The sequence below is a fragment of the Gallus gallus genome, chromosome 1, assembly GCF_016699485.2.
Source record: "Gallus gallus isolate bGalGal1 chromosome 1, bGalGal1.mat.broiler.GRCg7b, whole genome shotgun sequence".
NCBI classification, from domain to species: domain Eukaryota; kingdom Metazoa; phylum Chordata; class Aves; order Galliformes; family Phasianidae; genus Gallus; species Gallus gallus.
Window position 1 is genome coordinate 28,689,657 of NC_052532.1, and position 15,734 is coordinate 28,705,390.

Consider the following 15,734-nt stretch of genomic DNA (forward strand, 5'->3'; position numbering starts at 1 on the left):
GAAGGCTGTAGATTTTGTATTCTCTATTCCCCATGGTAAACTATGGAGAATTAAACGTTTTCAGTACTAAAACAGTTTATTGTAGTAGAACTAGATGTTAGATTTTCTAGTTACTCTTCCATATCATCTGAAAATCTACATTCTTTCCAAGCATGATATGTTAATAGTCTTGAACTTTTTAAGATTCTTTTAGGTTGTTGTCTTTTGTCTTTCAAACCTTACTGACTTTCTTTCCCAGATCACATTTTTCTTAACACATGGGATGTGCTTGTGTTTTAATAGACAGCAGGCTAGCAAGGTTCTATATGGCAAATGCTACATAACTATTTGCATGCAGATTTGAGTATCAGATTTAATTTGCATCAGCGCACATTCAAGCTACCTTGAATTACCTTGTTTTGATCCTGAGGGAAGAACCTCCTTGTCTTCAGCAAACTGTTACGTGTATGTTCCTGAACGTAATGGTACCTCAGTGGAAAATGTAAGATGATCAAGGAGTTTTATTTCTAGTAAGTATTCAAGATTGAAAACAATATGTGTGCATAAATATTTCTAAATGGAATACAAAAATCAGTAATATTTCTGGTTAAAATAGCTTTGTGACTAATACTTCAGCTGTAGGATTTTTTTCCATAGGTTAATATAGTTCTTGTAAGTATTAGTAGATTTTGTCAAGCATCATTGTTGTAGAAGTGCACTGTAGCTGGACAGGAACATTAACATGATGTATCGTATATGGTGCTATCATAGTTTACATGGGACAATGTGAAAATACTTGTAAAAAGCCTTGGAAAACTCAGTAAATAAAATGAGATTTGTTTCTCAGCTTTGTCATTTGGGACTCTAAAGGATTTTATATGGCTACCAGGCTTTGTATTGGCTTATCACTCAATTGTATGTTGAAATCTGAATGAAAGACGCTCTGTCATTTGATTTACTTCAAATGTGTGAAAATACTTACTTTTACAATGGAAACGTAGTGGATTTTTTTATAGTCAGTCTGCGTATTCTTTTTATTTTATCTAGCCTTTGTTAAAATTGATGTCTTTCTCAAAGTGCATGAAACAGCTGGATGAGAACTATGTGTAAGGTTGAGATTAATTCTTAAGGATTTTATGTATTACACTATCTGTATATGCTGCAGTCATATCTGAGCTGAACTGTGGCTGTTCACTTTAACACTCACATTTCCATCCATCCATATATATTTATATATGCATGTGTATTTGTGTACACACACTCGTGCCCTTTCTCTGGGAACATTCCAGTCTCACTTCCTGTATTAGCCTCTGTAAATGTTTGAGAGGATTGTAGTGTGTTAATTTATTAATAAGTTAATACATCAGAAGAGTTATAGAAATAATTTAACTGCTAAAAGATATTTCTGGGTGCTTGGATGCTTTGTTTTTATTTGTGCAGTTGATAACTTGGTGCCAGATTTGTTAAATTTCCATAAAAAATAAGCAGTTTAACAAAAACCAAATAGCAATATTTACATTCAGGTCAATCATGCCATGCTATCTTGTTCCACTCTGTCAAGAAGGAAAACAGCGCAGCTGTTGGTAGCTGAGGGGAGGAGGATTAATATTCTTTGTGGTTCAAAAGAGGAAGACATTAGCATTCAAAGGGATTTAATCCCTGTAACATGCTTCTCCAGGAACCGTGCAAGTCGAGAGAGGCCGAGTCATGATGTCACAGTGTACGAGCTGTATTGCCACATATCAGCTTTTTGGTATTAAAATCTATTTAAGAAGCACTGAGTGTCTCTTAAGCTCTCTCCAGACCTGCTACAGCCAGTGACTTTTTTTCCCCCTACTTCTCACAGAGGGGTGTCATTTTTTATTTTGTTTTATGTTGCTCTTTTCTTCTGTAGTGTAAAAAGCATTTCCTTTTTAGCTGTTCAACAGTGTCACTTCAGTAGACAGTGCAGTATGCTGAGCAAATTGCCAATTAATTAATAGAGCTATTTGAGATTCAACAATCATTGTGCACGCTTCACACACTTGATTTTACAGTAAAAACTAAACTTGTACCACAGGATTAATTGGGGCATGGGGAGAATGGGAAGAAATTTCACAAAGCCATATATTTTTCTTAAAATAAAATATACTCTGTTTAACACAACTTTTTCTTACAGTGCGTTCCCATGGTTTCACTGCTTTGATACAATTCATTTAATAAAACATTAGTGTTGACTTACAGCAGTGTTCCAATAATAGCATTTTCCAGACCACCTTTGAGCAAGATCAAATACTGAAGTGGTTAAGAAATCGCAGCTAATCTGTTAGTTGAGCTTTAATAACCCAGGAGAAACAATGCATATGGTGAGAATACAACCTAGAAACAAATACATATACACTAAAATTTCAAGTTTCACCTCAGTGGAGGGGGGGAAAAAAAGATTTTCTTCATCTTCTTCAGACTTCTTTTTTCCTTTTAGTCAATGTTAAATTTGCAAGTGCCATTTCATGTTTGTAGCTTGTTATGAGAGAGGCCTTCAAAAGTGATTCGCTTAATGGATCCTACCCTAATTGGTTTTACATGGTAGCTTTTAAAATTAGATTCAAGGGTACTTCCCAGGCTCTAAGAAGACATAGAATATAGGTCACATTGGAGTTCTTTTCATTCTTAGGATATGCCACGGTGATCAGCATGCACCAGAGCTTATACAGAGTGTGCTTTAATAGGTGTATCTTGTTCTCACAATGATAGAAACAAATATTTCTTTGTTTCTCTGTCTACTTGTTGCCATACACATTTAGTTCACTATGTGGATGTATGCAGTTTGTTTTCTCCTGTGGATTCTATGGATTTGGTTGGCAGCTCATAGGATGAATGGCCAAAGGGCAGTTTACCAGCCTTCATCAAAATGCTGTGTTTACTGCAGCAGTGTTACTTTGCAGAGCAGGCTGCTTTTAGGATTCCCAGCAGAGACTTGCTAAATGAATGGGTTTTAGAAGATTTGTTGAGTGAAAGGGAATAGAGGATGTGTTTTGTTTAGGCATTTAGTTTGGAAGCATTATGATGTGAATCTACCATGGTTCAGAGTGATACTTCGTTACTGTAAATACAATATTTCAGTGTGCTTATATGAAAACGGAAGGGGAAAAAAAAAAAGTCACTCCCAAAGGAGCTGTATTAGATCACACTGTTTTTTAACTTTCTCACTCCATGTGTCCTTACTAACAACATTTACCAGCTAATATTTGCTATAACTAAATCTTGTAAAATCAGAGGAGACTGGTATAATAAAAAAAATTAAGAGCTGAGGCAATGCAGTAATGTGTCCAGTCAGTCTAGGCTGCTCCTCTCAAGTGCCGACATCACTGGCTGTTGTTTCTTAGGAGATCATGAAGGGCTATTTTCTGTCAGTTATACCTGTGACTTTTATTTTAAGCTGTACATCTGTCTAATGGTGACTTGGAAGGGACTGTATTTCCTTATTGAAATAGCCTTGTCATAATCATTGTGGAGGGAAGCCTAAGAGAGTGCTGTTACTACTGATACAGTTACCTTGTTTATGATATATGGTGGTCTGATGCATGTTGCAAGTAATCACTTCATGCTTTGTCATGTGCCATCCACTCTGATTTGCCTTCTGCATTGTAGTTTAGTTTAGGAAACTGCTCTCTTTTTGTCATGGATGCAGGTCTTAGTGCCACAGTGGTGATACTTTTCACCACGTACAGAAAATGTGCGTGAAGTTGATTGGTTAATACCAAGTACATTCACATTAGTTGAATAGGGTACAATGCCTAAGCCCTGTTTCCTGTACTGAGCTTCTCTTTTAGTGCATGGATTAATCTATAGTGCTAATTTTGCAAATCCCAAGCAGGCTGGAGATCTCTTTGATGATTCTTTACATTGCAGTTTTTCTTCTACTGAGTGTGTGTTCAACTAAGTCTTTAGTAGTGTACTTTTTTGTATTTTTGTCTAATTTTTGAGAATTATTTCAGCTGGCATTTCCTTAGGGGAAAAAAAAAAACAAGAGAGTACAGATCAAAGCAGCTTCCCTTGGGTCAAATCCAGTCCTCTGTCATCATTGCCAGCTACCTTATAGACTGTTGTTCATAAACATGTAAAGCTGTCTTTGCTGTTGCTACCCTTGTAGAAGGTTATTTCGAGAAGGATATTTTTTTCATCTTTTGATGGCCAGAAGATTTCTGATTTTGTTTATTTGTAGCTGTTCATAGTGGATGCAAGTTCTCCTTGTGCCTGTACTATTCTCCAGTTCAATTAACTCTTCTTTTACACCCCCCTTTCCTCGTAATTGGCAATACAAATACTAGGTTGTTCATATAGAAATGTTGACTCCTTCAAGTCAATTACCTCCATTAATTAACTCATTTTTTCTTAATTTTTGTCCAAGATCAAATCCCGTAGTTTTGAGCCTGTTTTGTTCAGTTTCAATGTAATGAAATCTAATATTTGCATCATGAAGAATAAAACTGCATTAAGTAATAGAAATAGTTCGAATGGTTTTGTTTAAAAAAATGAATGGACTAATTTCATTTGACTTCACAGTATGAAAGGTAGAACTCCTCTTTACCACTGCCTGTGCTTGACAAACATAACAGGCAGAACAGAAGCTGGGATGTGTTTGGGGCCAGTGTAGATTTAACCACAACCCAGTTTTTTTTACTTACACTGCACTCTATGATCCTTCCTTGTTTGTTGTTGTGGAACCACATTTTAAATTCTGTCGTTCATTGCTTAATTAATGTAATTAAATGTGGTACACAGCTTATGCCTCTAGTGGAATATCCGACCATATATTTCATTGCCCAATAATTCTTTCTAGCAAATCTTCACCAATACGATGTAAGTACATTTTCTGTGTCTGACATAAAAATTAATTCAGTAATGTCGTCAAAACAGCTGGCCGTTTTCTGTGAATTAATGACCTGCTGGGATGAGTTAATAATTTAAGATAATCACCTAGCACCGTACCTCTGCCAGCCATTCATTCTAAAGAAATGTCAAGAGCAAACATGGCTAATGTAGAGGAAAATAATGTAAAATATATTATTAAATATTTAGTAATAGCAATTGGGAGCTCTCAGAAGCATTTAGCATGAGATTTGTATGTATATAGACAACATAGTGTGGCACTGATAAATTTTAGAAAAATAAGTACTGTATGGCAGAACAGTTATACTGAAAATCAGACTTAGTAAGCTTTCAATCTTTATTAGATACCTCCTGTGTTATTTGTAATGTGATCTTAATATAGGGTGTTCTTTTTTTCAGCTGATGCAGTAGAAGTACAAATGTAGCTTTTAAAATGTTCTTGTTTTTTACTAATCAAAGTCAGAAATAATGGAAATATTAATATCAGTGCCATTTAATAATGCAAATACAAATGCATTTGATTATATTTTCTACACAAGTACTTTCTAAAGAGTTTTTTCTGTTTGCCCATTCAAATGGGATCAGTTTTCTGCTCTAAACTGAGTTTTGTCACAGTTCCAGTGTTTGTTTTTCCAGTGTCAAAATAAAATAAATATAGCCCTTATAAAAGGATGAGCAGAACACATTTGAGGAACACTAAAGGAGCATCTGAATTTCATTCAGAATCTCCTTCTGAAATTCTTAGGAGTTCGGTGTGCAGGAGGAATGCATTCGTATTCTCACTCTTGTCTTCTACACTGAGAACATTCGCTGCTGCTCATATGAACATACTGAGCTGATTTTGCAGAATGATTTGGCAAAGCTTACTTTTTACTTAAGGAGACCAGGCTTAGTGTTTTTGGAGCAAGTGTTTTAATTTTTCCGAGCACTGATCTCTTACCATACAGTGTGGAGATTCTTCAAGTCCTCATTTGAAACAGTAAGCCTTGTTCTTAATCTGCATATACATCCATAGTAAAGTGTGATTCAAACTTGTTTTTAACATCTTCAGTTTAAGAGCTGTTTTTAAGTTACTGGTTTGAATAGCTGAGGGGTGATTTTATACATGTTCATCACAATTATTTACATGAGACAAGAATTCTCAGAAGGTTCTGTGCTTCCAGGCTCCTGAGTGGTCTGGAGCACGTCTTTTATTTGAGGTCTCATTTCCTTCGGATATTGAAGGTCTCATATTTTCCTTCGGATTATGAAATAAATGGGGAACATTTGACGATATTTAAGCATGCCTACCATAATGCCTAGAACTGCATGAGCAAAGAATCTTCATCAAAGAGATTTCATTGGAGCGTATGCCCACAGAAAGTGCACTTCTCCTGCTTTTGATAAATTGATCTGGTAGTCAAACCACAAGGGAGCCTTCTCTGCTTTGTAACTGTCTGAATACTTGAAGGAAACATTAACTACAGCTCTAGCATAGCTAACTAACACTGGGCCCTAAAAGTATGGTTATGCTTGCATTGAGAAGTTCTAGAAGATCTGTACTGGGAGGAGGAATGTTTCATAACGTTCCCTTAGGAATTACGTGATAAAATGTTAAGCGAAGTATAACAACTGAATGTTTGCCACTCGGAAAGCCTTTGGCAAAAGACTGAAAGCAAAGTCTGAGTGCCTGACTTCAGTGCTTTGCTGTCACAACCAAGCTTGTTTGTACATGTATTGAGCTCCATTTTAAGATTTGTTTGATTATCTCCATTATTTTTACCAGATTTTTTTTTTTTTTTAAGTTTTCTTCCCTACTTTGAACCTGCATGATGTCACTAGGGAAGTTACATGCCCCTCTTCAGCACTTGCAGTAATGTTCCTACTCTGGCACTTTGTGCTCGGTGTACTGTCTGCAAATTGAGGTGACTTAAGTCTGAAGTGGTTTTGCAAAGTTCAGAGTATGAAGGAGAGCATAAGATTTGCCAGTGTAGTGTCTGTAGCAGCACAGGAAAGGGGTAGCTTTGTATGCTTGGGAAGTGAAAAAGTTTGCAGTTGCATTGAGAACTAACTGAATGAGAGGAGACGGTGAAATGTAGTCAAGGACAATCTAAGAATGGGAGAACAAAGCAAATGAGTCACTGGTCTACTCTGGCTGATGGCCGGGCACATAGTCAGACAATTGCATCTTTTTGTGGATGTTGATCAGCAATTTTGTCATTTAAAGAGTTGCTGTAAGTCAGTCCTTCAGCTCATTTCCAAGGTATGCACTGTGTGTGAAAAAGGCATATTTGCTTTCTTTTTTTTTTTTTTTAAGACTCCAGATTGTACTGGTGTAGTTCTATACTTTGTAAGAAAGGCTTTTAAAAGTTTGTTTTACAGCTAAAATAACAGGCATCTGCAACGATTCATATGCTGTTTCTTTAAAGAGAGTAGAACCTTAGGAAAATGAAAAGAGAATGAGGCCTCAGGAGGTTGTCTGGTCCAGCCTCCTGTTCAAAGCAGGATAAACTTCAAAGTTGGGTCTGGTTCCCAGGGCCTCACCAAGCTGAATTTAGAAAATATCCAAGAACAGACATTCTACAGCTTTCTTTGTCTGCACTTTGTTTTGCACTTTTTTAAAAGAGTCTAGCTAGGTATTCTCCCCCTTAGACAGAAGGCTGTGATTTGACTCCTCTTTGACTTACTGTTTTTTTCAGGCTAAATAAATCCAATTCTTTGCATCATCTGCTGTGTCATGTTCTTCAGTCCCCAAACCATCTTCGTGGTTCTTCACTGTCCACATCTCATTTCTTCAGTGTCTTGTAACTGAGTGTCCAAAACTGCGCACAGTATTCTCAGTGTGACCTCAAGAGTATTGAATTAAAGGGAATAATCACTTCACTTGACTTACTGGTTGTTACGCTTTTAGCCCAATATGTTATTAGTATTCATTCATGCAAATGTATGTTGATAACATAGTAGTATATCTAATATACTATTCATGTTGTCTGTCTTTGACTGTCTCACAGACAGTGTTATACCACAGCAGTATAGATGGAAGGGGCAACGCATTCTATTAGGGACTTAAAAGGTTTGGGGCCAGGCTCCTGAAGCTCATATTGTAATTAAAACCATCACTTTATATCAACAAGATTTTTGTGATGGTGTATGTGGCATAAAGAAGATGTTTTACTTACACTATTTGTTTTTGTACAGAGGCATTAAGAGAGTAGAATTGTGCTATCCAATGTGGGTCCATTAAATCTATGCTCTTCAATTATACAGAGGTTGCTCCAAATGTAATACCTCCTGCTTATTTCTGTGGTTGCTATAGCAGATACAAAGAGTGCAATAACACTATTTGATAGAGCAAATTCTCAGCTGCACAACACTTTTTCAACACAGTCACCATCATTAGCTGTGCATTTTTGCCACCAATGAACAAAATCCTGTGTGCCATGCTTGTAAAAACCTGCACCAGGGGAGGTGCCCCACTGTCACTGTCTTCACTGCTGAAATGTACCACCCACTGCCTCACTGTGCTCCCATCCACTGTTTGTTCTCCATCAACATTCAGCAAGTGTTGATGAATGTCAATGGGTGCAATTTTTTCTACATGCAGGAATTCAGTGACACACCTTTGCTTCATCTGCGCTTCCATGTCAGACACCATTGTGTCAGACTGCTTCTCTGCTGCCATCTGTTGCATGGCAACAACATGTACTGGAATACTGGTGGGAAGGTTCAGCCTCTACTGCCACACCACCAACATCTGCCTCTGACGTTATGGACCAGCATAATAAAATAGGAGGAACTGTTTTCAGAGCAACCCTCATAAAATATGAGGTGTTACTTAGGGAACAAATCTCACATGTCTCAGGAAGGGCTTTTTGTGCAATTTTATGAAGATAGAGGAAGAAGACAATTATTTGGAATCAGAAAGGTCAATCTCCGGTAATTTCTGATCTTAGAACTGGATTTTTTTTAACCATTTTTCTTACAATTCACATACATGCGAGATCATTGAAACTAATTTTAAAATGTGTGCAGTATTTTTAATATGAGAATTTCATTCTTTGACTTAATGTGTTCTAATGTTTCTGGTTAAATTATTGCAATACTTTCTACACTGAGTCTTCTGAAGTCCAGTTTAACTAATAACGTTATTTACTGATTCAGCAGTTAATCATTGAAAGCAAAAGAGCAATATGATGAACATCTTTGTCAGAGTAAGCTGATTTGAAACACAATATTGATTGGATCATTATCAATAATAATCTGTTTGAAGGTGAAGAAAAAAATAAGATTCCCTTGTTATTGAGTACTACATCTGACTTTCCAAGAATAGCATATAGCTATATTAATTCTAGAAATTATATAAAAGGTGTTAATGAATATACTATCATTCCAGTAAACCTGAATGAAAAGTCTTTAAATATGAAAATAGCTGCAGAAAGCTGTTGTTATTATTGTGGCACACCTTTGATATGTGTATGCCGTGTCAAAAGATGTGTGGCCAGCAGGGTGAGTGAGGTGATTCTACCCCTCTTCTCTGTGCTGTGATGTGAGGCATCACCTGGACTGCTGTGTCCTGGTGTGGAGTCCTCAGTACAGGAGAGACATGGACCTGTTGGAGCGCATCCGGAGGATGGCCACAAAAATGATCAAGGGAAGGAACACTTCTCCTATGAGGACAGGCTGAGACAGCTGGGGCTGTTCAGCATGGAGAAGAGAAGGCTGCAGGGAGGCCTGATGGAGGCCTTTCATTATTGAAAAGGGGATGATAAGAAAGGAGGGGATAGAGAAAGAGGGGACAGACTGTTTGGCCAGGGTCTGTGGTGTTAGGACAAGGGAAGTGGTTTCACCCTAAAATAGAGGAAATTGAGATCAGAGATAAGGAAAAAGTTTTTTATGATATGGATAGTGAAGCACCAATACAGGTTGCCCAGTGATGTGGTTGATGCCCCATCCCTGGAGACTTTCAAGGTGAGGCTGGATCAAGGCCTGGGCAACCTGATCTAGTTGTGGCGTCCTTGTTCACTGTGGGGGAGTTGGACTAGATGGCCTTTAAAGGTCCCTTCCAGCTCTAAGGATTCTATAATTCTGTGTTCTCTTTCTTTGCTGTTTTATATGTCAGTTTGATTAAAAAATACAGTGGTATTCTGTTATTAACTATGCCCTATATTTTGATAACGCTAAGCTTTCTCATCGTGGAAAAAAATCATGTTTAATTAAATTATATTGGCAAGATCAGTGGAAATTATTTGGTAAGCATTTTTTAATCTAGGTTATAAAGAAATAAGCAAGCACCATAAAGATAAGTATTAAGATTTCAGATTAAGATTCATGGGGAATTATATAAGGGACAAAGACATCCTTGTGTTTTGTTTTCTGTGTAGAATTAAATTTATACGTAAGCAAGGATAAAAGGCACTGAAAAGACTATTCATTTTAGCAGTGTTTTGAGCAAAGTAGACAGTAGTCCAGAAGCAGTTCAAAGATCTTTTTGTAGGTTGAATTAGAAGCTTGATAAACAAAAAAACCCAACTCTATCTCAGCAGTCCTGTTTCTACTTATCTAGCACAGCTGTAGTTAATAAGAGTTTCTGTAAAGTGTGCAGCAATTCCGTAATGTTTTTTATTCTAAGCTCTGTTTGAATGTCATTGGTTTCTTTGTTATTCTTGTAACGTGATTGACAGGTACAGGATAGAGGTAGTTCACAGAGATTTTGCATGCTTATGCAAATATTCATCCATATGCTGTTTCTTCTATATTTTATATGGTTTTTTGAATGGCTGTAAAAATCTTGGCCTCTGCTATGATTAATTACTGTTCTTAACTACAGAAATCTTGAAAACAAAAAGTCTCACTTACGTTCATACATTCTACTGCTTGCATGCCAGAAGTATCTCTTAGTATGCTCTTCTGAAGTTGGCTGTCTTAGGTGCCTAGAAGACAGAAGTACATACTAAAGTAGCAGAGATGTACCAATTAAGTGAGCAAGTTCAATGCAGGGCCATAGAGATGGTGAATGGCCTGGAGCATCTCGTATGGGGGGAAACAGGGAGTGGGGTCTGCTTGGCCTAGAGAAGAGAAGGCTTGTGGGGGAGGTGTATCTTACCAATATGAATAAATAAAGGTTTGGAGATAATGTAGAAGAGGGAATACCCTTAGAAAAGACGAAAAGTAACAACACAAATTAAAACACATTAAATTCCACCTGAACAGAAGAAAATTATGAGTGTGGTCAAACACTAAAAGAGATTGCCCAGAAAGGTTTTGGAGTCTCTATGTGTGGAGATACTCAGAATCCAACTGGTTATAGCCCTTGGCAGCATGCTGCAGCTGATCTTCTGCAAAGAGGGTGTTTGGACTACATCATCTCAATAGGTCCTTCCTAAACTATTCACTCACACCAGCAGAACTGACCAGAGATTCAAGAGGTGATCTGACAGTGTCCATAAGCCCAGGAAACTTAGTTATGCAGCTGCTGTAAAGCACAAACAGAACACTTGCACAACAGGTTGAAATTATTGCCTGCTTCATTGAGATGTTTTAATGTAAAATTGCTGTACCAGTTCAGTTTGTAATTGCAATTTCATTTTATTCACATCATGTATAGCATTAACCTTTGCATTTATTTTTAATTTACAGGATGGAGGCTTGCTTCTAAATAATCCTTCTGCACTGGCAGTTCACGAGTGCAAGTGTCTTTGGCCAGATGTTCCACTGCAGTGTCTGGTATCGCTGGGTACTGGCCGATATGAAAGTGCAGGAAAGACAAATGTCACATACACCAGTTTGAAAGCCAAACTCACAAACGTTATCAGCAGTGCAACTGACACAGAAGGTTAGTGTCTTAATTTGTCTTTGCTCTCTGGCTCTTTTCAGCTTTTTGATGATTCTTGCAATTTCAAATCAGAGAGCAATCTGCAATGTCTTGTTTTTCCCCTTCTCTCTGTCTGACCTACTGAAACTTCTGCCTAAGTCATATGACCCATAGTAAGATCATGTTTGTTTGAATTTGTTGTTATCAAAATCAAATGCAGACAAAAGGAGAATTTTAAGCAGTTGCTTTCAGGAAACTGTTTCCACCCAGCAAGTATTTGGAACAGGTTATCCAGTGAGGTGGTGGATGCCCTGTCCTTGAGAGACATTCAAGGTCAAGCTGGACTGGACTCTCAGCACTCTGATCTAGCTGTGGGTGTCCCTGTTCGCTGCAGGGGGGTTGGTCTAAATGACCTTTAAGGGTCCCTTCCAACTCAAATGATTCTATGATTCTGTGATTTGAATTTTAGCAAAAACACATGCAGTAAAGCATGTCTCTTCTTAACTCATTACATACGGCTGGTGTTTTAATACTAGTATTTACACTAGTAATTACAGATTTTCTGGAGATGAGAATACGTTTCCCAGTGTTATCTCCATGAGCCTTCATCATTACCGTGCCAATGCTGAGTTCTTTTAGCTTATGAGTCTCAGCTGTTAGTAGGCAGCTGATGACACAGTTATACTACAGGTACCTGAAAAATGAGAATTCCACGAGTAATCCAGCAGGATTTGTACAAAGGAATATTGAGACAGGGAGTGGTAAGAATGCAAAGAAGGAAATAAGAGAGTGAAAGCTGGAAGTAGTCATGGAAATGGAAGTTTAAAGGAGATAAGAGGAGAGATCTTAGAGGAGGGAGAAATAAGGTTATGGAAGGAGAAGAAAAGAGGAAGCAAAGAGAGGAACAATTACATCTATTAGATAGCCAGTTTATTTCTGTACTGGTTAACTTTCAGAATTCAAACATTTTAAATTAAATGAAAATTTTGACACCACAACCTGTGTTCATATTTAATAGTTGCAGTTTAAAGAAAGCTTCAAAGCTATGTTTTTTGTTTTTTTTTTTACTACAGACTTTGAGATTGGAGTTGAATATGTAGCTCTCTGTTTCATAATACCTTCTCCCATTAATATTCAGTGTAACAAATCATGAGTATCCTGAGTGGGGATTTGTAAGTTACATTACTGCTGTTCAGAATGTGTTCTTTTTCACCAAAGAATGAACATAGGTGTATCTGGATAGTTCACAAAGTCATCTTGGTTATCACCAGTGCAGTTGTCAGAATAAAAGAGGAAGTTTTTCAGCAGAAACAGAGCTGTGGGGTTGTTTGCAAAGTGAGTTTTATTTGTTTGTGTAAGACAAGAGTGGAAAAAAAATGTACTTCGCAAAGCAGCACATATTTATACTTTCTGTGTCTTGTCACTCCAGAGCACTTGTTGTTCAGACTGTAGGACTATTTGCCTCTCACGTAAATGTAACAGTTTCCTACACTTGTTTTTAATGCAGAAGTTCACACCATGCTGGATGCACTGTTACCGCCAGACACTTATTTCAGATTTAACCCTCTGATGCATGAAGACATACCTCTGGACGAAAGTCGGAAAGAGAAACTCAGTCAGCTGCAGACGGATGGAATTCGCTATTTAGAACGAAATGAAGAAAAACTGAGAAAAGCTGCAAAGATATTAACACAAGAAAAATCAACTTTACAGAAATTTCATGATTGGATAAAATTAAAGGCTGATATGTATGAAGGGTTTCCTTTTCTTTCCAAACTGTGAATACGTAACGCATGAAAGTCTGTAAATGTAAATCTTATTTCAGAAAACTTATTCAGTACTGTAGAGGAACAGTGTTTATTGTGGGTGAACAACATCTTTGGAAGCTGTCCGTAGAACTCTGGTGCAATCCGGGATGGCTGTTTTGTGCACACTTACTTGATATCAAGTTTTATGGTGTTAATTATTTTTTGAACTCTAGGGATCTTGCTGTTGTATTCAATTTGTTGACGTCAGTAAAACTGAAAATTATGAAAGTAATGCATTTTTCAGTGTCTGTACCATATTTATGGTTGGAGCAAGCTTCTCAGCCACCAGGCTCATTGGAAATAAACGAATTAATGACAAATAAAATCCTCATTCACTTTAGGGTAGGCAGCGTACTTGTTAGGCTCTTACGTAGCCAGCGAATTTAATAGAAATGAAACCAAAAACCAAAAAACTTTGCCTGTGTTAATTGCACTGTTACATTTGGAAAATAACATCTAAATTCTTCTTCTTTTCAATGGTTTTTGTACATAACTATTCAGTAAGATGTTTGGATGACTATAAATCATATATGATATAGATCATAATATCAGCATATTAAATTGTGAAGATTAACTGATATTTTTAGGACCTGCTGTCTCTTTTTTTTTAATGACTTCAGATTGGTTTGTTCATTATTTGGAAATAATCCCAAGCCCTCCAGCTTCATTTGAGCTGCTGTTCTTATCAGAAGGTAAAGGAAATAAAACTTTAAACAGTTCACTAGTTATGCAAGTGAGAAGCTTATAATAGAAGCTTCAGTTTTTGATGCCAAACTTCGGGTGTCAAGAAAAATTTAGCAGTTGGTACCTGAAATAATAAATTATGTGTTGCCTTTTATCTTTCAGCTTTCATATGTGCACTCTCTTGAAACTATATTAGAGTTGTGAAGTTTTATTTACAGCTTACTATGATCTTACTGCTCATTCCATTGCAACCTCTTGCTTATGAGTGCACCTCTTGCTTAAGTGAGGTGTGGTAAGCAATGCCCCATACTGTACATTAATGAAACATTTGCCTATACTATTAGAAACACTAAAACTCACATTTCATTGCAGTTAGCTGCTGTCACCTGTTGGTCATCAATAAAAGTCAAGCACTCTTCTCTGGGTGACTTTTTACATCTCAGTAGACAGCTACCTGGAACTGCTTACTGTGTAACATGTCCAATTTCACCGAAAAGCAGCATTTGTCCATTTGTCTTTCAGGGGTTATAAACTGCCATTGCACTGTTTTCTAAATATAATGCTTACCTTGACAGTCACCTTCTGTACTTGTCTTCTTCAATCAAATGTTAGTAGGTTACTTTTAAGAGAAGGACATGGAAGAGGACATGGAAGAGGACAACGGAGATCCTCAGGAGCTGCCACAAGGCATTTTGTGACTGTGTAGGAAAGTATTTGATTTAGGCTGGTTTTTATTTTTCAATGTGAGACAAAGTTTTACCTGAGTGTTTTTTTTTCTTTACTCAAATACCCATTGTTTTCTGGTGTTGCCTCAGTTCTTGGACTTGTTTGGTCAGTGAAGTTAGTAGGTGCCATTAGCACACAACAAGCTGAAGCCTTCAATTTTTTGTTTGACTCTTCCCCATGCAAACAAATTCTAGGTGTGCAAGGATTAAAGAAGCCTTTATTATTCAGCGTGTCAGGAATGGAAAAGAGGAGGAACAGAGAGAAAGAAATGTTCTAAAGCTACAGTGATTTAAAGATAAGAAGTGAAAGAATGAGTGGTTTTAATTCACCAGGGTTTGGTGTTTGTTTTTCTTCTTTTTTGTGTTGTTCGTGTGGTGGTGGTTTTGGTTGTCCCTTTTTTACTGTGAACAAACATAGTTCCTTGAATAGGGCAATAAAAAGTTTTATGATCTTGATACAACTGTGCTTTATACAACTTCCCTTCTGCATTCCAGTTACTAAGAACTGATTGACAGAAAACAAGATCAAGTCTTATCAATTGGTGTAAATTTAAGCATAAAAAAAAACAATGTTAACATTCGTAGAATCATAGAATGGCTTGGGTTGGAAGGGTCCTCAAGGATCAGCAACCTCCAACTCCCTGTGCTGCATGCAGGGCCACCAACCTCCACATTTAATACTAGACCAGGCTGCCCAGGGCCCCATCCAACCTGGCCTTGAGCACATTATTTTGATCAAGATGCTTTGCATAGCATCGTACTGCACTGCCAGTATCCTGAATCATAATAGGCAATGTGGGATATTCTCTTGAAACAACATTCCATACACTTACTCCTCTGGAAAAAGGGCAAAGTCAAGCCTTTATCCTTAAGGAT

The 15,734-nt window shown here is 37.2% G+C and overlaps 1 protein-coding gene across 6 annotated transcripts in view; it reads left to right on the forward strand.

The window, feature by feature from the left end:
• The window catches only part of PNPLA8 (patatin like phospholipase domain containing 8), a 36,311-nt gene extending 20,997 nt beyond the window's left edge, over nucleotides 1–15,314 (forward strand). For all 6 annotated transcript variants that reach the window (XM_046937870.1, NM_001397931.1, NM_001397932.1 and 3 more), the window contains exons 9-10: nucleotides 11,467–11,662; nucleotides 13,149–15,314. In XM_046937870.1, the coding sequence (XP_046793826.1) occupies nucleotides 11,467–11,662; nucleotides 13,149–13,423 (471 nt within the window). In that variant the 3' untranslated portion in view covers nucleotides 13,424–15,314. The remainder of the gene's footprint in view (nucleotides 1–11,466; nucleotides 11,663–13,148) is intronic.
• Nucleotides 15,315–15,734: the final 420 nt, after the last annotated feature.